General features: G+C 44.3%; 1 protein-coding gene across 6 annotated transcripts in view; it reads left to right on the top strand.

Moving 5' to 3' along the window:
* LOC147122084 (disabled homolog 1-like) overlaps positions 1-24448 on the top strand; it is a 454991-nt gene that overhangs the window by 161210 nt on the left and 269333 nt on the right. Inside the window, exons 1-2 of one of the 6 annotated variants that reach the window (XM_085982827.1) lie at positions 15872-16241; positions 17893-18109. In XM_085982827.1, the coding sequence (XP_085838953.1) occupies positions 18043-18109 (67 nt within the window). In that variant the 5' untranslated portion in view covers positions 15872-16241; positions 17893-18042. Of the gene's footprint in view, positions 1-15871; positions 16242-17892; positions 18110-24448 lie in introns of those variants that run through there. The other 5 variants (XM_085982822.1, XM_085982824.1, XM_085982829.1 and 2 more) reach the window with 5 other exon arrangements.

Genomic DNA, 24448 nt, shown 5'->3' with positions numbered 1-24448 from the left:
CTTGTCTGCTGACAGGGTTATGCTAGTTTACTGCAAGTAAAAAGGAAATTCAGACCCCATTTCTTTAATAGCCAAACACTGCTTGAAAAATCATGGATTGATAATGTTTTGTTATGTACAGCACTTATTTTATTTGATTTGATTTACTGCCCTGATCTCTCATTAGTATTGCCAAGACAACCAATTTGAAATCAGGTTTCCAAACAGCCAGGCTTAATGTATCATGAGCATAACCTATATTTTTCACCTAATTTTCTCCCATCCTCTTCCGAAGGTTCTGTCTCTCACCTGCGGTGCAGTTTTACAGCCACAGGCTGCTCAATAGTAACTCACCCAAGTGGGCTTTCTTCAAGCATGAATTTAGATAATGAATCTCGGCATCAGCTCAATCACGTCCTGACCCAGCATCCACATGTAAACTTTTCAACCATTGTCACTGGAGAGAGAACAGGTTTGGGAGCCCTGCCTGATTGTTGTGCCCTCCTTAGCTAACCCCACTTGTAGTGGTGCTGCTGCTGATGCTCTGGCTGGGATCAGCTAACTCAGCTTGGATTTAACATAAAAGCATTGGAATTGTTCGATGAAAAAAGACCGAGGTCCATCTAGCTCGCTTTCTACCATCCTGATAGTTTTGTGATACAATAATGGAGTTGTTGACGAATCATGGCAGTCAAATGGGACTTTTCAGGCCTGTATAACTAGCCTAACATTGATGCTGGGAAGAATTCCAACAATGCCCTTTAAAAGGCCCTACTGGCGCAAAAATAAAAGGACATGGCTCTTGAGATAGGAGGTGAGGCAAGCCAGCGAACACCGTTAGACCCTACACTTACTTTTGACTTTTCATTGATTGAGGCACAATTACTGCAAATTGAGGTTATTACTGTGTGAATAACAGTGAGGCAGTTCACTTAGCAGGGTGGGAGCTGCAGTATGATGTAATCTTATCAATCTATTTTATAATTGTACAGTTGGATTATTTTATCAGAAGCATTAATAAAGTGACCACTTTGCACTGTAGCCTCTGACCACACTGTAGCAGCACAGGCACTAGCAGAGCCCTCAGACATGAAGGAAAGTTTTGTCCTTTTTAAATATCAAGTCAATTACATAGTTGAATATTTTCAAGGTATTATGTTACAGTAATGAATTTGTTAATATGCAGTCAACGAGTCCTTCAATCACCTTTGCTGTTCCCTCTGTACTCAAGTATGTGTCTTATTACTGAACTGATGACAGGGGTATTTGTAAAATAATCTGGTTTAGGAGAGAAGATCATAAGAAATTGAAAGCTGAAGATTGCTGCAAATAGCAAGAGATACTTGTTATTAATTTGGGTCTGTCATATATAACTTCTTGGATTCAATGGTATAATCACTCCTGCTAGCGGACTAAGCATTTTAGCTGTATAAGAGTTGGCACATACTGCCTTATATTTACCTATAGGACAGCATATCCTGGGATCTTACAATATTTTCCCTTTGTGATCTGAATGAGATATTTGTATGTGTGCTTCTTCAATTTATCTAAGCATAGTAGCATAGTGGTTATGTTACTGGACTAGTAATCCAGAGGCCTGGACTAGTAATCCAGAGACATGAGTTCAAATCCCATGGCAGCTGTGAAATTTAAATTCAGTTAATTAAATAAATCTGGAATAAAAAGCTAGCATCAGTAATGGTGACCATAAAACTATCGGATTGTCGTAAATACCCATCTGGTTCACTAATGTCCTTTAGGGAAGGAAATCTGCCGTCCTTACCCAGTCTGGCCTACAGGTAAATCCAGACCCACAGCAAGGCGATTGACTCTTAACCGCCCTCTAAGAGTGGCTTAGCAAGCCACTTATTTGTATCAAACTGCTAGGAAAAACAATAAGAATAAAACCAGATGAACCACCTAGCATCAACCTAGGCACTGGACTTGGAAACGGCAAAGGCACAGCCAGCCCTGCTAAGTCCTCCTCTCTAACATCTGAGGACTTGTGGCAAAATTGAGAGAGCTGTGCCACAGACTAGTCAAGCCTGGCATAGTCATACTCACGGAATCATACCTTTGAGTCTACGTCCCAGACTCCTCCATCACCATCCCTGGGTATGTCGTGTCCTACCAGCAGAACAGACCCACCAAAGGTGGTGGCACAGTGGTATACTGTCGGGAAGGAGTGGCCCTGGGAGTCCTCAACATTGACTCCGGATCCCATGAAGTCTCATGGCTTCAGGTCAAACATGGGCAAGGAAACCTCCAGCTGATTACCACCTACTGCCCTCCCTCAATTGATGAATCAGTACTCCTCCATGTTGAACACCACTTGGAAGAAGCACTGAGAGTAGGAAGGGCACAGAATGTACTCTGGGTGGGGGACTTCAATGTCCATCACTAAGAGTGGCTCGGTAGCACTAGAACTGACTGAGCTGGCTGAGTCCTGAAGGATATAGTTGCCAGACTGGGCCTGCGGCAGATGGTGAGAGAACCAACACGAGGGAAAATCCTACTTGACCTCGTCCTCACCAATCTACCTGTCGCAGATGAATCTGTCCATGACAGTATTGGTAGGAGTGACCACCGCACAGTCCTTGTGGAGACGAAGTCCTGTCTTCACACTGAGGACACCCTCCATCGTGTTGTATGGCACTACCACTGTGCTAAATGGGATAGATACAGAACAGATCTAACAGCTGAAAACTGGGCATCCATGAGGCGCTGTGGGCCATCATCAGAAGCAGAATTGTATTCCATGACAATCTGTAAACTCGTGGCCCAGCATCTCCCTCACTCTACCATTACCTTCAAGCCAGGGGACCAACCCTGGTTCAATGAGGAGTGTAGAAGAGTGTGCCAGGAGCAGCACCAGGTGTATTTAAAAATGAGGTGCCAACCTGGTGAAGCTACAACGCTACATGCATGCTAAACAGCGGAAGCAGCATGCTATAGACAGAGCTAAGCGATCCCACAACTAACGAATCAGATCAAAGCTATGCAGTCCTGCCACATCCAGTCGTGAATGGTGGTGGACCATTAAACAACTAACGGGAGGAGGAGGCTCCATGAACATCCCCATCCTCAATGATGGCAGAGCCCAACACACGAGTGCAAAAGACAAGGCTGAAGCGCATGCAACCATCTTCAGCCAGAAATGCCAAGTGGATGATCCATCTCGGCTTCCTCCTGAAGTTCCCATCATCACAGAAGCTATTCTTGAGCCAATTCGATTCACTCCATGTGATATTAAGAAATGGCTGAGCGCACTGGTTACAGCAAAGGCTATGGGCCCCGACAACATCCCACCTGTAGTGCTGAAGACTTGTGCTCCTGAACTAGCCGCACCTCTAGCCAAGCTGTTCCAGTACAGCTACAACACAGGCATCTACCCGACAAAGTGGAAAATTACCCATGTATGTCCTGTCCACAAAAAGCAGAACAAATCCAATTCAGCCAATTATTGCTCCATCAGCCTACTCTCAATCATCAGCAAAGTGATGGAAGGTGTCGTAGACAGTGCTATCAAGCGACACTTGCTCACCAATAACCTGCTCACCAATACTCAGTTTGGGTTCTGCCAGGACCGCTCAGCTCCAGACCTCATTACGGCCTTGATCCAAACATGGATAGACGAGCTGAATTCTAGAGGTGAGGTGAGCATGACTGCCCTTGATATCAAGGCAATGAAATGCACTTGGAGATGGGCAACTGGTAGTGAGGGTGATAGAAGAGTGAAAAGTGTGTTATGCAGGCAGTGCCCTTTGTAGTTATTAAATCCATACCTCATTACAGACTTGGTCCAAACATCAAGGCAGCATTTGACTGAGTGTAGTATCAAGGAGCCCTAGTAAAATTGAAGACAATGGGAATCGGGGAAAATTCTCCACTGGCTAGGGTCATACCTAGCACAAAAGAAGATGGTTGTGTTTGTTGGGAGGCCAATCATCTCAGCCCCAGGACATAACTACAGGAGTTTCTCAGGGCAGTGTCCTTAGCCCAACCATCTTCAGCTGCTTCATCAATGAGCAGGTCAGAGGCTGGGTATTCTGTGGTGAGTGACTCACCTCCTGACTTCCCAAAGCCTTTACACCAACTATAAGGCGCAAGTAAAGAGTGTGATGGATTACTCTCGACTTGCCTCGATGAGTGCAGCTCCAATAACACTCATGAAGCTCAACACCATCCAGGACAAAGCAGCCCACTTGATGGAAACCCCATCCACCACCTTAAACATTCACTCCCTCCACCACTGGCAGACTGTGGCTGCAGTGAGTACCATCTACAAGATGCACTGCAGCAATTCGCCAAGGCTTCTTTGACAGCACCTCCCAAACCCGTGACCTCTATCACCTAGAAGGACAAGGGCAGCAGACACATGGGAACACCATCACTTGTAAGTTCCCCTCCACGTCACACACCATCCTGACTTGGAAATATATCGCCATTCCTTCATTGTCACTAGGTCAAAAATCCCTAACAGCACTGTGGGAGTACCTTCACCACACGGACTGCAGCGGTTCAAGAAGGCAGCTCACCACCACCTTCTTGAGGGCAATTATGGATGGGCAATAAATGCTGGCCTTGCCAGCGATGCCCATATCCCATGAATTGATTTGAAAGAAAAAGGCTGAGCAATAAAACATTTGGTGAGATGATACAAATTTCATCACAGTAAGATTGTCCTACAGAACAGCAGTTTTGATCAGACTCACTTGGTTGAATCAGTACAACTTATCTTTGTGTAATAATACAAAATAAACCACATGCCACATTTCCCTACATGGATTGATTTCAACAAAATGATGCATAACCGTCTCCTAGCATTTCTACCATCTTAACAATTTATTGGCCTCTACTGGCCTGACTGCCTCACAACTTTTTTCAATACCCTGACTGACCTCCTGTGTCCCTGTGCCTCATTTCACTCAGTTTGCAGCCACAGAATGGGAGCGCTAAGTGTATTTAGATTGCCAAGACAGTCACTGTCGAGCAAACACCATCAAGACTAGCTCATTGGCATGTTAACTACCTGTAATCTCAAGAGCCTTTTTTTAACTGCGTGAAGATGTTGGCCTCGGAAATCTGCAGGGACTCCCATGGTCTCGCGCCATGGATTCGGTGGGAGACCAGTAGATCCCACTGAAAAATGTCAGGCACCCAGTTGTACTGAATCTCTGCCTTTTAGGGGATTTTGCAGCCTGTGTTGTAAGGAGTAGACCCTGTGCCCACCCCTTAGAAGGCAAATGCTGTTGTGGAGGTGGGGTAATAATAATAATAATCAACTTTATTGTCATTGTTAGTGCACAAGTGCAGTACAACGAAATGTAAGCTTGCGGCTCCCGAGAGTGTACATTTTGATTAAGACATTTAACATACATTTGGCTTGTAACATAAACATAAACATAATAAAGTGCATTGACAGATGTGCAGGTTTTAGAGTTTATTAGCAGGGTTCAGTAGGATGACAGCCCTGGGAAAGAAGCTGTTCCTAAATCTGGTCGTGCAGGTGCGAATGCATCTGTAGCATCTCCCAGATGGCAAGGGGGCGAACAAACTGTGGCTGGGGTGGGTAGGGTCTTTGATGATGGTCAGTGACCTCCGTAGACAGCGTTTCTGGTAGATGTTCTCTATGGTCGGTAGCCGGGTGTCGGTAATGCGTTGGGCAGTTTTGACTACCCGCTGCAGGGCTTTCCGGTCATAGGAGCTATAGCTGCCATACCATACTGTGATACAGTTTGTCAGGATGCTCTCTATTGTGCAGCGGTAAAAGTTAGAGAGGATCCGGGGTGACAGGTTGCATCCCTTCAGCCTCCTTAGAAAATATAGGCGCTGCTGAGCCTTCTTCACCAAAGAGGAGGTATTGAGGGACCAGGAGAGGTCTTCCGTGATGTGGACTCCAAGGAACTTAAAGCAGGAGTCAAAGATTCCCTACGCTGGGAGTTCCTACTTTTCTTGCTCGTTCAGGACCTGGCACAATACTGGAGGCCGGAACATCTAGTGCGATGAGGCACACTGGTCTCCAGCTGCAGCATTAAAGTTCAGTCCTATATTTTTGGAACATGACCATTCTGTTCCTGCCCAAAAACGGGGACAAAAATTGCCCCTGATTTCAATGTCTTCAGATTTCTGACTTCTGCCAGGCTGCCCCACTCTGACCTTGCCCTGGGCAGGCTGACAGCTGACTTGCTCACCAGTTCATCCTTGATAGGACATGAATGCTTGCGAGACCATAAAATAATTAACACGTTGGCCCAGTTGCTCTCAAATGTTATACTTCTTTTGATGCAACTAGATTCTTAAGTTTCATGGAACTATTTCCAGAAATTTGTCCCTTAACATGACATGAGATCACAAGATACTTACAGATGAGGATGGACATTTGACCCTAATAATAAGTCCACCCAGAACAACCCTACACAACCCCTTTGCTGCATCCAGTTGTTTCTTAAATGATTCCAGAGTTTTCATCTCCACTGCTCTGTTCAAATGTCTATTCCAAGTGTTATTCACTCCCTGCATGAAGAACAACTCCCGCCCTTAATATCGCTCCTAAATTTACCTTTATCTAGTTAGAACCAGTGTGTCTCTTTGTCCTACACCCACTGTTGAATTTAAAGCAGTATTTTGGATTGATCTCTTCCATACCACCATTTCTACCTCGAAAAGATCATTTCTCAGACACCTCCTTTCCAGGTTGAAAAGCACAAGTCTCTTCGGTCACTCCTCATAACTCAGACCCCGGACTCTCAGGGTCAGCCTAGTGGCTCTTCTCTGCTGTTGAATGTCTTCCCTGTTTCTCGGTCATCAGAATTGGACACAGCACACAAGTTATGTTGTGACCAGAGCACTGTATGGTTTGATCTCCAGTTCCTCTGACCTGCATTCTACTGATTTGGTTATGCAGTTTAACATTCTGTTGGCTTTGATGATTGCTGTTGTGCATTGGCTGGAAATGGCAAAGATCTTCATAGTCTGTCATATAGCTTCCCAGCGACATCTGCCACCGCCTTCGAGATGGATAACAGTTTCCTTATAAGTACTGCCTGTATTCTTTCTTAGTTTCTTAAATTTCTGCCTCTACACTTCAGCCATCAAATCATAAGCACCAAGAATGGCACATTTTCAATATCATAGTCCGTACTATTGACAAGATTGATAGGAGAAAACGCCACAAGAACTTTTTTGCTTAGTGACACGGTGAGTTGGCTGGTCCATTCATTTGTGTCTTGTGTGTGGTTAACAATTCAAATGTCTGGATTAAGTTATCAATATCGCCCCAACCCCCCCACCCCCATCGAAATTTGGAATAAGATTTGAATTCCACACATCCATTTACTGGAGTTGCTGCTGTTAATTTGAGAGCACGATGATGCTGGTTCTCACGTTCGTTGGCCTCATGCTCTTCCTCCATCTCTCTGGCCTTGGATTTGCACTCTCTCAAATGAAACTCTTGCTCCTTTAACTGAAATTCTCTTTCTCACGCTACTTATTCCACCACTAATTGAGCGATCTCAATTACAGTCTCTTTAGATCTGGTTGTCATTTTAAAATATTACTCTTTCTGTGCCATTTGCTTTTAAATTGTACACATTCTGAATTCCCTTCAGTACCAACATAATTCAATAGTCCAGGTAGCTGCCACCAATCGTTACAAATTCAGATCTGCCATAAGTACTTTCTCAGGTTCAGTAGCATCTGTTCTTCCAATAAGCAGTCTGAACATCTTACTTTTATGGAGCATCTGTGGATAGAGAAACAGAGTTAACGGGCTGAATCTTAATTCCCAAAAACGGGTGGGTTGGGGTCAGGTCAGAGGTTAAATATTTAAAAAATCTGAAACAGGAACGCAACCTGCCTTGAACCCGCCCACTTCTCGTTTTAATAAAGGCTGGACGAGGAGCGGGCAACCAATCTGCTCGCAGAAGACGAGTTGGTCATTTAAATATTATAATGAGGCTGCCTGCCTTCATTTTAACAGTGATTCAATTTTTAACTCATGTCGGCTGGGTTTCCCAGACCTCAGGAAAACCGGCAGGTGAAAGGAGGCAAGAAGGGCTGAATGCAAAAGGTAAATGCCTTTACAGCACTGCTTGTGGGCCAGGAGAAGTGGGAGTGTTTCCTGCCAGTCCAACAAGCTACCCAGTAAATCCCCCCACCACCCTGCAATCTGTCTACCCCCCCAGACCACCATCGGACACCACCGACCACTTTCGGACCACCGGACCACCATTGGACCCCCACCCACGGTCAGTATCTCTCCCATCCCCCTGATTAGACCTACCTGCTCTCTTCTCAGCTGTGGCCTTGTGCTCTAGGCTTCCCCGCCCGACGGGCCTTTCCTATCAATCAGGCTGGCTGTGGGTGGGAAATCGACAGAAATTTTTTTAAAGGCGCCTGTTATGTTCGTTAATAAATAGACGTTTTCATTATCAACAGCTAGCTTGAGCTAGTCATTTATTCAGCCATGTGGACTAGTGTACAGGCATCCATCTTGACTACTGCCTTGTGGGTAGCCCATTACTAAACATACAGCTCCACCTAGTGTACCATTCTAGAATGACATGTTACTGATCATTACAGCGCCTTGCCGTTAAAAACGGCAGGCATTTGGGAAACCCATTCTTCTGGGTTTCTCAACCTCAAAACAGCTCCCTCCCCCGCCCTGCAGGGAACACGCCTCCGGGTTAAAATCCAGGCCAACGTTTCAAGTCATCAGTTCTGATGAAAGGTCATCAACCTGAGACGTTAACTCTGTTTCTCTCTCCAGAGATGCTGCCTGACCTGCTGAACATTTCCAGCATTTTGTGTTTTTATTACAGGTTTCCAGCATCTGCAGTATTTTGCTTTTGTACTACACATATGTCCGTTGACTCATATTGCTCTTTTTAAAAAAATGTTCTCGGGATCACTGGCAAGGGTACATTTATTGCCCATCCCTAATTGCCCTGAGAAGGTGATGATGAACCTTCTCCTTGAACTGCTGGAGTCTTTGTGGTGACAGTGCTCCCAGGATACTGTTAGGTAGGAAATTCCAGGATTTTGACCCAGCAACAATGAAGGAATGTCAATATATGTCCAAGTCAGGATGGTGTGTGACTTGAAGGGGAACATGTAGGTGACGGTGTTCCCACTACATTGCTACTGTAGTGTATGTAACCGTTCCACCTTTAAGAGAACTATTTTAAGGGTTGCACTACTTTATCTTGGCTGCTGTATACTGCAATACCGGTGGTGATCACACCGGTATATAAGTGCTGTGTAATGATTTTTTGGGCAGTTCCGCCCTGACCTTCAACCAGTAAAGACCTGTTAAATTTTACTCTTGTGGTCTGTGTAGTAATTCTCAATATAACACACAGACTTAACAGTGGCGACGATTACGATCTTACCCTGCGGCAGAGATACATCCAAGGCAGTTTAACGGGCGTCGAGAGGAGGCATCCGCCCTCATCATTCTGCTGAGAAAAGACTCGGGTCTGCAGAGCAAAGGAAGAATTCTGACACGAAGACTTCCATCAGCAACAGGCAGTGATCATCCCTTCTATCACGGTGGTGGGTAAGCCGATTAGCGACGAGCAGCAAGTCGGCCACGTTGACTGTGAGTAGGGGAGAAAAAAAAACGGAGGATATAAGGGCGGAGAACTCGACCATGGCCGGGGAAAGGAGCTGGACAGAAGTCGGGGCCAGAGGCGCTGAGACTGGGGCAGCGTAAGGCACGGAAGCCGCGGTGAATGCAAACGCAGCCGGTGCGAAAGACCGGGCTGCAAGCGGGCTGGGAGACGCAACAGCGTCAAGAGAGAGCTCGACCGCGACCGGTGAAAAAGGCCGGGCAGCTACCGAGGCCGCGAGGCGCAGCGACCGGGTCAGCATAAGGCGCGGGAGAAATTTTTTTAAAAACCGCGGAGAACTCAGCCGCAGCCGGGGGGAAAGGACCGGACTGCAAGAGGGGCTGGGAGGCACGATTTGAAAACCGCTGGGGGGAGGGCGAATGCAGCAAATCGGCAATCGCCATTACAGCCAGCGGGAAGCCGCCATTTCCGGAGGCGGGGGAAGAAGACAAGCGCGGGAAACCGCCATTTTGTAAAAGAAAATAAATAAATAAATAAATAATTCTTTTGTTTCTCAAGAAGATCGCGAGGATGCCTAAGCGTGGTAACATCAACGATTTTGATCCTGATGTTGAAGATTGGGCCACGTATATAGAACGCATAGAGATATATTGTAAGGCAAATAAAATATCAGATGAAGATAAAGCACTAACCTTACTAAACTCAATGGGTGCGAAGATATACGGGCTATTGAAGCATCTTCTATCACCAGCTAAACCGGCGGATCAGACTTTCACTAATATTGTTGCTGTCCTGAAGAATCATTTGAACCCCACACCGCTGATGTTAGCGGAACGATTTAAATTTTATGCGAGAACGCAACTGAAAGAGGAAAGCAACGCGGAGTATTTAATTGAACTGCGCAAGCTAGCGAAATACTGTCAGTTTGGGGAAAGCCTGACAGAGGCACTGAGAGACAAATTCGTGTGTGGCTTGTCGAAAGAAGGAACACAAAAGCGGTTGCTTGAAGAGAATGATCTTACACTTGATAAGGCTGTCACTATTGCAGCCGCAGCGAGAGGCACCGCGGAAATGCAGCGGAAGGCAGCGGTACTCAGCGTAGATCAAATGGCTTCGGGTACAACGAAATGTTGTCATTGTGGGAAGACAACACACGATCAGAACCAATGCTGGTTTAAAAACCAGGAATGTAGAAAATGTGGCAAGCTTGGTCACATAGCTAAAGTATGCCGGTCAGGAAAGAAGACCAGCAACAAAAAGTCACCACAGGAAAGGTGCAGAAAGGTACATAAGGTGGCTGAGAAGAGTTCGGATGAACAGAATTCGTATTCAGACTCCAACAGCAAGGAACTGGGTAGTCTAAGAATTCACAACGTGAGTAAGGAAGCTGACCGACAAACTATCTGGGTCACACTGCAGATAGCAGGAGTCCAAGTGAAGATGGAATTGGACACCGGATCGGCGTTGACGGTCATGAATAAGCAAGATTACAAAAAGTTATTCAAACATATTCCCCTACGGGATACGGAGATAGTATTGCAGACATACACGGGGCAAAAAGTATACCCCATCGGAAAGATAAAAGTCAAGGTGATACACAAGGGCAAAGAACACCAAGGAATGGACTTATATGTACTACCTGAGGGAGGTCCACCACTTCTGGGACAGAAGTGGATCAGGAAAATAAATATGGACTGGCACTCCCTAAACGCAATAACGGTAGATTCCGGAAAGAAAGATGTCAAACCTGAACGATTGTCCAGAATATTGGATGAGGCTAAAGAGGTGTTCCAACAGGGACTGGGAACACTGAGAGGAATTAAGGCAAAAATCAAGATTGCAGAACATGCAAACCCAAAATTTTTCAAAGCCAGACCGGTACCGTATGCGATACGACCTGCTGTGGAAGCTGAGCTGGAAGGGCTGGAACGTTCAGGAGTACTGTCTAAGGTGGACTGGAGTGAGTGGGCCATGCCCATTGTTCCCGTCATGAAGCGTTCATCGAGTAATAAGCCTGGGGAACCGGGGAAGGTCCGCATATGTGGAGACTTCAAGATCACAGTTAATCCGGTGCTTCACATGGTGCAATATCCGCTTCCGCGGATTGAGGATATCTTTGCTTCATTGTCTGGCGGGAAACGCTTCACCAAGATAGACCTGGCGCAAGCGTACTTACAGATGGAAGTTGAGGAAGAGTCGCGCCAGTATCTCACAATCAGCATGCACAGAGGCTTGTATCGATATAATAGACTGGTTTTTGGAGCGGCTTCGGCTCCGGCAATTTGGCAGAGGGCCATGGAGCAGGTATTACAGGGAATTCCAAGCACTCAATGTTACTTGGACGATATCCTGATTACAGGAGATGACGATGAGGAACACCTTGCAAATTTGAAACTGGTGCTCACCAGGTTGAAGGAATATGGCCTTCAAGTTAATCGCCAGAAATGTGAGTTCTTTCAGGAACTGATCTCGTACTGTGGTCATGTCATTGACCAGGAGGGGCTGCACAAGTCACCTGACAAGATCGAAGCTGTTGTGAAGGCTCCCGCTCCGGACAATGTATCCCAGTTGAGATCGTTCCTAGGGTTGATTAACTATTACCATAAGTTTCTGCCAAATCTATCCATGGTGCTGCACCCGCTGAATGCTCTTTTGCAGAAAGAAGTACCATGGAAGTGGAGCGAGGACTGTAAGAAGGCCTTTCGCAAAAGCAAGACATTGATCACCTCAGAGGAAGTGTTGGCTCACTCCAACCCAACGCTACCTATTCGTTTAGCTTGTGATGCTTCTCCTTATGGTATTGGAGCAGTACTCTCACACAAGTTGCCAAATGGCTCGGAAAGGCCAGTCGCACTTGCATCCAGATCATTGACCTCCGCTGAGCGCAACTATGCTCAGATAGATAGGGAGGCTCTCAGCCTGGTGTGGGGAGTAAAGAAGTTTCATCATTACCTGCAGGGCCAGAAGTTTACACTGCTGACAGACCACCAGCCGTTGATATCCATATTCAACCCTAAAAAGGGCGTTTCCATTATGACAGCGCAAAGGCTACAGAGGTGGTCCCTTTTCCTAGGGGCACACCAATATGACATAGAATACAAAGGATCAAAACAGCATGGGAATGCTGATGGTTTATCACGCCTACCGTTGCCAACAGTAGAAGAGGCGCCTACAGTGGACCCAGTGGAGATGTTCCACTCAACCATAGTGGAATGTCTACCAGTAACAAATTCTACGATCGAAAAGGAAACAAGAAATGACCCGACTCTCTCACGAGTCTACGATTTAACGGTGAAGGGATGGCCAGCACATGGCGAACCACTGTTGCCAGCATTTTCGCAAAGAAGAGAACAGCTGTCAGTGTGCCGAGGAACTTTGATGTGTGGATCCAGAGTGGTGATTCCACCCAAACTCCAGCAAAAAGTGCTAAAGGAGCTTCACGAGTGGCATCTGGGTGGAGTGAAAATGAAGAACCTAGCCAGAGCGTTCGTGTGGTGGCCAGGTATCGATGGAGACATCGAAGAAATGACCAAGAGCTGTTTAGGATGCCAGAAGGTCCAAAACGCCCCACCACAAGCTCCTCTGCATCCATGGGAGTGGCCCTCATCTCCATGGCAAAGGGTACATATCGACTTTGCTGGTCCATTTATGGACTCAATGTTCTTAATCGCGGTGGATGCACACTCCAAGTGGCCGGAGGTAATAAAGATGTCCTCCACCACCACGGAAAAAACCATCACCGTATTAAGGACCATCTTTGCCAGGAATGGGCTGCCGGAACAGATCTGTTCTGATAATGGACCGCAATTTGTGTCCGAAGAATTCAGGAAGTTCTTAAAAAACAATGGGGTTAAGCACTACACGTCCGCCCCATACCATCCCGCCACCAATGGATTAGCTGAAAGGTTTGTCCAGACCTTCAAGAAGGCCATAAAGGCCATGGGTAATGAAGACATAAATCTACAACATAAGGTAGATAACTTCTTGTTGGCGTACAGGAATGCAACACATGCGGTCACAAACCAAACTCCCGCCATGATGTTTTTCAATAGAAGACTAAGATGCCGGTTGGATTTGATCAAGCCAAACATCAGAAGGGACGTAGAGAACCGGCAATTTCAAGGCATGAATGAAAGGCCAACTAGAACCTTCCAGATAGGTCAACAAGTTTTGGCCCGGGACTACCGTACCGAGAAATGGCAGCCTGGAACTATTTGCACACGACTAGGACCGCTGATGTATACCGTGGACATTGGTGAAAGCATAGTAAGGCGCCATGCTGACCAGATCATAGCGTCATCTGAAAAGGGACAACCTACACCACAACTCTATACGCCTAATGATGAAGCAGAGATACCCATAGTATCTACCTCCGATCCGGTGATACTGGAACCAGATGAACCCGACACTGACATTCAAGCCGAATCGACCTTGCCAAAAGAACCTACTACACCACCGAAAACTACTACACCACCGAGGCGTTATCCGGACCGAGTCAGGAAGCCTCCAGAGAGACTGAATCTGTGAACTGTTTTACATTAAGTTGTGTATATATGTTATGATGTTATGTTTAATGGGAAGGTATACTGTTAACCTAAAAAGGGAGGATTGTAGTGTATGTAACCGTTCCACCTTTAAGAGAACTATTTTAAGGGTTGCACTACTTTATCTTGGCTGCTGTATACTGCAATACCGGTGGTGACCACACCGGTATATAAGTGCTGTGTAATGATTTATTGGGCAGTTCCGCCCTGACCTTCAACCAGTAAAGACCTGTTAAATTTTACTCTTGTGGTCTGTGTAGTAATTCTCAATATAACACACAGACTTAACAGCTACTCTTATCCTTCTTGGTGGTATAAGTCATATGAGAGAGAGGTGCTGTCGAAGTAGCCTTGGTGAGTGAGTTGCTGCAATGCATCCTGTAGATCGTACATACTGCAGCCACAGTGCGTCAGTGGTGGAGGGGTTGGATATTGAATCCAACGGCAGTGGCACCGATCAAACTGCCTGTATGCTACATAACCCAGGGGTGTAACAATAGTTATCCTCTTGTGATCTGAACTGGCTATTCATGTCTTCCACTTCAGTGCTACTTCAATCTCTTCATAGGTGGATTGATGAACAGCAGTACCTTTTTGCTCTCTCCCTCATCGCCTATTATTCTCTCCCATTTATTGCTTGGCAGCTTCTCCTCCCCCTTGTAAAGGATTTGAGATCTTCTCCCATGTGAAAGGTGCTATATAGATGCGTGCCATGGTCGATAATGACACTGGGTGAGATCAGAAGCTCACTTTGTGGGCTGTCTCGGACTCCTGTGGAACACCAAAGCACTACACTGCTACTTACTGCATTTCTACATTGCAATAACTAGACTGTGAAAGAAGGTTATGGAAGAGGTGAAATCTGCATTAATTAACGAGGAATGAAGAAATAGTTAGATCACAATTATGGTTAGCAAAGTAAAAATGTGAATAGAGGGAAGCAGCTACAAGGTCAAGGTGTAGACAAAGCCAAAAACAACAAGGAGACATTTCTTCACATTTATATTTCTCTTGAGTTTTGGTACAGCACATTGTCATTTCATTCTGATGGTGAGGAAGATAAATGAGTGAACTGTACAACTCAGTCATAAATGTACAGGGATATTTCAACCTAAATTGAATGGATCAAATGTCAGGCTTGTGCAGGTATTTTAACTGGAAAAAGGAAACAAAGAGACAGTTATGCAGGAGCCTAATGCATAATCCTTTGCACCATACAGATTTGTATTTTGGGTTACATCTGATAAATATTAGGATGAATAATCCACATTTCATACTTTTAAAAGAAACACCCTTTTCTTCCAAACACCAAATAGGCATTTCTGATTCCAATAGTTGTTCATAAATGCTTAAATTGTTTTACCTAATTTTTTGTATTATTGCCAGGCTATAGATCTCAATGTCTTGTCATTTGCTCTATTGTAAGAGCTGTAATAAGAGTCCTCATTATGCAGGATTAGATTGGCAGATATGAATGCTTTGAATAATTGTATGTATTTCAGTCCAAGCAACTTTGTCTAGAGATGGTAACTGTTTATTCAAATAACCATAGCACAGTATCCTAGTACCTTGTCTCCGAGAACAGCCTTATTTAACAAGGTTTGTCTTGATTATGGTGTGTGTTTTTTTACAGTTGTTTGAATTTTTTTGGTTTAAATTGCTACTTTATGTCTGATCAGAGGATAATGTACAGTAATCAGACAATAAGGTTAATAAAATTTAACATGGTTTGTTTGATATAGTGTAATAACTGATGTGTCAGTATTATGATCTGGGGTCAAGTTTATGTTTTGGCTTGAGTTTGTTGAAGCAGAAGTAACCAGCTCTTGGGCGGCCTTTGTCACAGAAATGCAAATACCTTGTCCATTACTTGTCTATTCCACACATGTTGTTAGAGTTGAGGTGTAGTTAGAGGTAAATTACCTTCGTGGAAAATGACAAAACCTTTTCTCTTTGTTTATCAAAATATAGCATTATAACAGCTCTCAGCTCTCTATATGCTGAAGTCAGTTCAAAACTTGAACACGGATCCCATGTCTCAGACTCTTGAACAAGATACAAGCAAAAACAATCTTCTCATCTGCAGTTTCCAATTTGTCTCTCCACTGCAGCCTATCCTGTTCTCTATTTTATTAATCCTACTCTGGTCAGTAATGTACTAACTTTTCTTTTTTCTTTTTCCTAAGATTCAAATTTTGATGTACTCCATTTTTTCCTCTTCTTTTCAACCTTAGCCCCTTATCTAGATCTCTCACCAAAAAAACTTTCATTGTCACATCACTAGCACACAATGTAATAGTTACCAAAATAATATAGCTTTTTGCTGGCTCTTCTCACTCACTTTTTTTTGCATTATGACATTATTACTTTAATTAGTAACTTACCATTTCATAAAAATGTAACACATGTTAAAGGAACACCAAAAATAAAAGTAACCTACATATTTTGCATTTGTCCTTCAGCAATGATAATGGTGGTTGAGCTGTGTCCTATATCGACCATTAATAGCTTCATTGGTAACAACATAATGAACACGGTCACAGTGATTGTCATAGTTAATGCAACCTCGCAGGCATGTCACACAGAGTAATAAATAGTTTGGGGTTGACAGCAAGGATCATTCACTATTTCACGGTTATCAAATAAATTCAGATGAAGTCAGATCGTTTTGCTCTTTGCTTATAATCTAAGTGTTGTACAGCAATCAGTGTTTTTCTGTGTACTTGTATTTTAGGGCAACCTGCGTTGCTGGTGCTTGTCATCTTATAATTATAATCTTGGTTTGAGTGGTCAGTTATTAATTAATAATGCTAATGAAATGCTGGAATATACAAAATAGTCAGCAATCAAAAGAGGAAACTCTGGACACCGTGGTAATTTGTGTTTCCATAAAAATATAGTTCTCTTTAATCAACATAATTTTCCACTGTTTATATGAATATAAAACCATAGACTGAATATTATTTAAAGAAAGTCAACATATTGTTGTCATTGCTGGAAAAATTGCATCAGTTAATGGGGAAAAACAGTTTTATTTTATGAAATGGTTATCATTAACCCACGCATCCTCGTCAGCTGCATTGTGACCGTGTTCTATGCAGTTAGCCATTTCTCTGATGGCTCAGTGAATCCAATATCAAGAAGGTCCCAAGTTTGATTCCCTGCCTCTATGAGTTAAATCAGTACATCCAAATAGGGAAATAGGGGTGCTCTGATTGGCCTTAGTGCTCCAAGGCTGAGGATGTGGAAAAATAGGTAAGGTAATAGAAAAAATTATCTTGTGTTTCTGCTCCTAATTGCTATCCAATAATCCTCACTGCAAAGCACATGTGTAGGCAGTAGCGAAGGACAGGATTGGTCTTAGCCTGTCAAAGCTCACTGTCTAGACTCACACATGCTGACACCTGTGCAGTTATACATGACTCCTCCACTAAGGGAAAGGAGGGGGGAAAAGAGTAGGAAATTGGGGGACTAAATTGAACAAAATTGCTTTGTGAGATGCATAGAATATTAAAAATATATATACTTTTTATATTTTATGATCCAATGTTTAATGATTCTTTATCCGAGGAGTAGGGGAGTTATTAAAATACAATTCTAAGTTCATATCATACAATTGATGAGAAGGAAAACGGAGACAGAACATTAATTGAGCAAAACTATATCCTTGAAAACAAAAATAATCAGAAATGAGTTACTGCTTATGAGTGATTTCTTATCAAATGTTCTAACCTTTGTACCAATAAGCATCTGATTTAAAAAAAAATCTAAAATCATGATTTTCTTTTCTCTTGCAGCCCTCAGCAGAAGTGAGTGAAATGTGCTCTCTGGGATAAAAGTGTCTGCTGGACTGGTACCTATTATCACAGAGTAGTTATAAATGAACCTGGGTGTGATATTGGGTCTGCGTGTGCACAGCGTGTGAAGAGGACATAGATTTAACTAGGATGTCAGCGGAGACAGAAATTCAACAGGTTGTCAGAGCCAACACAAGAAAGGAGTCCAAAAAGAAAGGTAGGCGCTCGTTGTAGTTGCCTCTTCATGCTGCGTAATGCAGGGGCTCACTGTATTAATAAATACCCCTCAGTGCAGTAATTCACATACTGCGTTGACAAATCCACCATGTTCCACAGTGAAATTGCTCTGTCACTCTTACAACACTTGCTTTTAAGAAATGGTCTTCTGGATTTAATTTAAAATGTCTCTTATGCGGAGTTTACTGATCTCAGCTGGGGTGGCAGTGAGAATAATTGGCCTCGGTACCTCTCATCCCAAAATTGGAAAAGTCAACCAGGTGCCTGCGCCTGATTGATATCCAGTAACCCCTGCTGGAAAGTACGTGTGTCGCTGTCAGGTGAGGTCACGATTGGGCTCAGCTGGAATGTGTCCTCCTCAGTTGAGAAGCCTCCCAATACTCAAACTCTGGGCTCACACATGAAGAGCAGGGAGTTGGATGATGTACTGAAGGTCTGTCGGAATCTGTGGCGCTATAGCCCAGCTTGAGTTAGTGCCTTCAGGGAGAAAAGGACATTGTTAGAAAAAAAGAAAAAAATCCACCCTTTATCTCAAGCCAATCTGCTCTGATAACACTTGATTTTCTGAAAATGTGTTATGATGGATTTAATATAAAGTGTCTTTTAATATGATTGTTAGTTTTTGTTTATGTCCAAATGGGTAAAAGTTGAGGTCATAAATCCAAAGAGCTCTTTTGGTCAAAGTAACCATGTTTATTCTTTTAACAGTTGTACTCAAAATCTTATTTTATGTTAACCCTATTTAAAGAAAGATTCATAGGCTATGAACTTTAGGGGCAATTTTAACTTACCCTGATGGATAGGAATGGAGTGGGGGAGCAGTTAAAAGGAAGTGGCTCCATTTCCTGCTCTATTTCCACCGATTCTAACACCATTAGCGTTGGCAGCGGATGAAGCGCCCGCCAGGCTCTGGCAGGAGCTCATTAATAAATGCAAATCGGGGAGCAGCTGGCCAGCGGCATTCAAATAAGGCCCGCCAGTTAAAATCTGCTGGGTGTCTGACTCACAGTGCTGTGCAGGATTGCTGGTCCATTGCCACTGGCTTCCCACCCGGAGTTAAAATCAGATCTTATTTAATTATTTCCTATTTAATAAGAAACTATACATAGATCAATAAATAAATAAGGCTTTGGGTGGTTTAATGGGTTAGTGTCTACTTTGTATCTCAAAGTCCAGAGTTCAAATCCAGTCAAGTTGGTGGATGAGTGTCCCTTCTTTCTGATGGTTTACAGGTCTGTGAAATGAATCTGAGGCAGTGCGTCTCGGCTCAGTTCTTTCTGTACTTGGAAATATAGCATAGAATTGCTCGTAATATAGCACTGAGATTGATAACTTAACTCAGAACACCAACCTCCATTTCTTTATTAATGTTCATAATGAATGTTTTAAAAACAGATTCCTTTCCTAGGGATACATCCATCTTCAAAAGATGTCTTAATTTCAGAAATGTATGCTATGTTCTGGTGAACATCAGAAGTAAGCAGCGTCACTAATCTGAATTGTCTGGAAACATCTGAATTTTATATTTCTGCTCTAGTCCTAGATTTGCAGCTCTCTGTTGTGTTAGTATCAGTGTTCTTGGTCATGGGTGGTACCCTTAAAACAAACGGAGTGACTATTGACTGCGTCAACCAATGAGTTGGAGGTGGGGCAGGACTTGTGGTTTTAAAAACAGAATGACGGAGGAATTAACCAATCATCTCCATTCTGGCCGGGACTTGTGGTGTCACTACAGGAAACTTTTTTTTATCCGGCACCGACGGGACCGACGTGGTGCCGGTTCATCAAAAATTCCAGATAACCGAAAGCTATAGTAAAAGATACGGAGAGATGAGAACTCCGTATAAAGCAACAAACCCTGTTGCTTAGCAACAGGTTCAGAACAATGGCCACAAGTTCCAAGCATCTCTGTAGCTTAGCAACAGCTGCAGCCACACCCTTGCACAGCAACAGATCGAGGAAGGCAAGTACAATATGAAGTAAAACTTACCTGAATCTACTCCTGAATTTTGCCAGTTAACTGAGATTTCTGGTTATTTAGGTGCCGGTAAATCGAAAGTTTCCTGTATATGCAGCCTTTTTTTTAATTGAGGCATCCAAATGAACGCATGAAAAAATATTGGCAAGTAAAATCAAGGAAAACCCAAAGATGTTTTATAAATACATAAAGAGCAAGAGGATAACTAAGGAAAGAGTAGGGTCTATTAGAGACCAAAAAGGTAACCTGTGTGTGGAGGCGGAAGACATGAGTATGTTTTTTAATGAATACTTTGCGACTGTCTTCACAAGAGAGAGGGACGATGCAGACATTGTAGTTAAGGAGAAGGAGTGTGTAATATTAGATGAAATAACCAGTGAGAGAGGAAATATTAAAAGGTTTAGTATCTTTGAAAGTAGATAAATTGCCCAGCCCGGATGAAATGTATCCCAGGATGTTAAGAAAAGCAAGGGAGGAAATAGCAGAGGCTCTGACCATCATTTTCCAATTCTCTCTGGCTACAGGCATGGTGCCGGAGGACTGGAGGATTGCTAACATTGTACCATTGTTTAAAAAGGGAGAAAGGGATAGTCTGAGTAATTACAGGCCAGTCAGCCTAACCACGGTGGTGGGCAAATTATTGAGAAGGTAACAAGAAGGGGCGATGAGGGTAGGGCATTTGGTGTAGTCTACATGGATGTCAGCAAGGCTTTTTACAAGGTCCCATATGGCAGACTGGTCAGAAGGTAAATACCCAGGGATACAAAAGAAAAGAGTGGCAAGTTGGATCCAAAATTGGCTCAGTGGCAGGAAGCAAAGGGTAATGGTCGATGGGTGTTTTTGTGACTGGAAAGCTGTTTCCAGCGGGGTTCCACAGGGCTCAGTACTAGGTCCCTTGCTTTTTCTGGTAGGCATCAATGATTTAGACTTCAATGTAGGGGGCATGATTAAGAAGTTTGCAGATGATACAAAAATTGGCCGTGTGGTTGATAGTGAGGAAGAAAACTTATGGAGTGCAGGAAGTTATCAATGGACTGGTTAGATGGGCAGGAAAGTGGCAAATGGAATTTAATCCTTGAAGTGTGAGGTAATGCATTTGGAGAGGGCTAACAAGGCAAGGGAATATACAATAAATGGTAGGATATTGAGAAGTGTAGAGGAACAAAGGGACCTTGGAGTGCAATCCCACAGATCCCTGAAGGTAGCAGGACAGGTAGATATGGTGGTTAAGAAGGCATATGGGATACTTTCCTTTATTAGCCGAGGCATAGAATACAAGAGCAGGGAGGTTATGCTTGAACTGTATAAAACACTAGTTAAGCCACAGTTAGAATATTGCGTACAGTTCTGCTCACCACATTACAGGAAAAATGTGATTGCACTAGAGAGGGTACAGAGGAGATTTACAGGGATGTTGCCAGGACTGGTGAATTTTAGCTGTGAGGAAAGATGGATAGGCTGGAGTTGTTTTCTTTGGAGTGGAGGAGGCTGAGGGGAGATTTGGTAGAGGTGTATAAAATTATGAGGGGCCCAGATGGAGTGGATAGGAAGGACTTGTTTCCCTTAGCAGAGAGGTCGGTGGCCGGGGGGCATCAATTTGGGGTAGTTGGTAGAGGGATTAGAGGAGAACTTGTTTCACCCAGAGGGTGGTGGGGGCCTGGAACTCACTGCCTGAAAGGATGGTAGAGGCAGAAACACTCATCGCATTTAAAAAGTGCCAGAATTTACAAGGTTCGGACCAAGAGCTGGAAAGTGGGATTAGGCTCGATAGCTCTTTTTTGGCAGAAAGGAAATTGAGAGAGTACAATGGCAACATGTTCCCGTAAAGGTCAAGGGTGGGACCAACAAGCCCAGGGAACCTTGGATGTCAAGGGATATACGAGAATGGATTAGGAAAAAAAGGGGGGCTTTTGGCAGATACAAAGGACTAAAGACAGAGGAAGCCCTAGAGGAGTATAAAAAGTGCAGGGAGATTCTTAAAAAAGAAATTAGGAGAGCGAGGAGGGGCCATGAAATAACACTGGCGAGCAAAATAAAGGAAAATCCTAAGGTGTTTTATAAGTATATTAAGGGCAAGAGGATAACTAGGGAAAGAGTAGGGCCCATTAGGGACAAAAGTGGCAAGCTGTGTGCAGAGCCAGAGGGTGTAGGTGGGGTTTTAAATGAATTTTTTGCATCTGTGTTCACTATGGAGAATGACGATGTGGACATAGAAATCGGGCAGGGGGACTGTGATATACTTGAACATATTAGCATTGAGAGGGAGGAGGTACTAGCGGTTTTAGCAGGCTTAAAAGTGGATAAATCCCCAGGCCCGGACGAGATGTATCCCAGGCTACTATGTGAGGCAAAGGAGGAGATTGCAGGGGCTCTGACACAAATTTTCAGAACCTCTCTGGCCACAGGGGATGTGCCAGAGGACTGGAGAACAGCTAATGTAGTACCATTATTCAAGAAGGGTAGTAGGGATAAACCAGGGAATTACAGGCCAGTAAGCCTAACATCAGTGGTAGAGAAATTATTGGAAAAAATTCTGAGGGACAGAATTGGTCTCCACTTGGAGAGGCAGGGATTAATTAGGGATAGCCAGCATGGCTTTGTCAAGGGAAGATCATGTCTGACCAATTTGATTGAATTTTTTGAGGGGGTGACTAGGTGTGTGGATGAGGGTAGTGCAGTGGATGTGGTTTACATGGATTTCAGTAAGGCTTTTGATAAAGTCCCGCATAGGAGACTGGTCAGGAAGGTAAGAGCCCATGGGATCCATGGTGCCTTGGCACATTGGATCCAAAACTGGCTTAGTGGCAGAAGGCAGAGGGTGATGGTGGAAGGTTGTTTTTGTGACTGGAAGCCTGTGTCCAGTGGGGTACCGCAGGGATCGGTGCTGGGTCCCTTGCTGTTTGTGGTCTACATTAATGATTTGGATGTGAATGTAAAAGGTATGATCAGTAAGTTCGCAGATGACATGAAAATTGGTGGGGTGGTAAATAGCGAGGCGGGAAGCCTCAGGCGACAGGACGATATATCGATGGGTTGGTCAGATGGGCGGAACAGTGGCAAATGGAATTTAACCCTGAAAAGTGTGAGGTGATGCATTTTGGATGGACTAACAGGGCAAGGGAATACACAATGAATGGTAAGACCCTAGGAAAGACAGAGGATCAGAGGGACCTTGGTGTTCATGTACATAGATCCCTGAAGGCAGCAGAACAGGTGGATAAGGTGGTTAAAAAGGCATATGGGATACTTGCCTTCATTAGCCGAGGCATAGAATATAAGAGCAGGGAGGTTATGATGGAGCTGTACAAAACGCTGGTAAGGCCACAGCTGGAGTACTGTGTGCAGTTCTGGCCGCCACACTATAGGAAGGATGTGATTGCTTTGGAGAGGGTGCAGAGGAGATTTACCAGGATGTTACCCGGGCTGGAGCGCTTCAGCTATGAAGAAAGACTGAACAGGCTGGGGTTGTTTTCCTTGGAGCAGAGAAGGCTGAGGGGGAACCTGATTGAGGTATACAAAATTATGAGGGGCATAGATAGGGTGGATAGAAAGGAACTTTTCCCCTTAGTAGAGGGGTCAATAACAAGGGGGCATAGATTCAAGGTAAGGGGCAGGAGGTTTAGAGGGGATTTGAGGAAAAACTTTTTCACCCAGAGGGTGGTTGGAATCTGGAACTCACTGCTTGAAAGGGTGGTAGAGGCAGGAACCCTCACAACATTCAAGAAGCATTTGGATGAGCACTTGAAATGCCATAGCATACAAAGCTACGGTCCAAATGCTGGAAAATGGGATTAGATTAGACAGGGCTTGATGGCCGGCGCGGACACGATGGGCCTAAGGGCCTCTTTCTGTGCTGTATAACTCTATGGCATGGTGGCATAGTGGTTAGCACTGTTGCCTCACAGCACCAGGGACCCGGGTTCGAATCCGGCCTCGGGTGACTGTCTGTGTGGAGTTTGCACATTCTCCCCGTGTTTGCGTGGGTTTTCTCCGGGTGCTCCGGTTTCCTCCCACAATCCAAAGATGTGCGGGTTAGGTTGATTGGCTATGATAAATTGACCCTTAGTGTTAGGGGGATTAAATACGTGGGGTTACGGGGATAGGGTGGGATATGTGTTGGTGTAGGGGTTACGGGGATCGGGTGGGATATGTGTCGGTGCAGGCTCGATGGGCCGAAATGGCCTCTATCTGCACTCTGAGGTTTCTGTGATTTCTGTGATTTCTGAAATTGGATTGAGGCGCCAAGTTCGCCTGAGCACAGGATTTAGCGCAGCATTCGCGTCTTCAGCGATCGTCAGATATTCAGTTTCATTGCCCCTAGAGGGAGACGGGGCGAGGCTC

This window comes from Somniosus microcephalus, chromosome 3 (genome assembly GCF_052327205.1).
Source record: "Somniosus microcephalus isolate GS21.2 chromosome 3, FLI_Smic_1.0, whole genome shotgun sequence".
NCBI lineage: Eukaryota > Metazoa > Chordata > Chondrichthyes > Squaliformes > Somniosidae > Somniosus > Somniosus microcephalus.
Note: the sequence above shows the minus strand (reverse complement) of the source record. Positions and strands in the feature narration are given on the sequence as shown.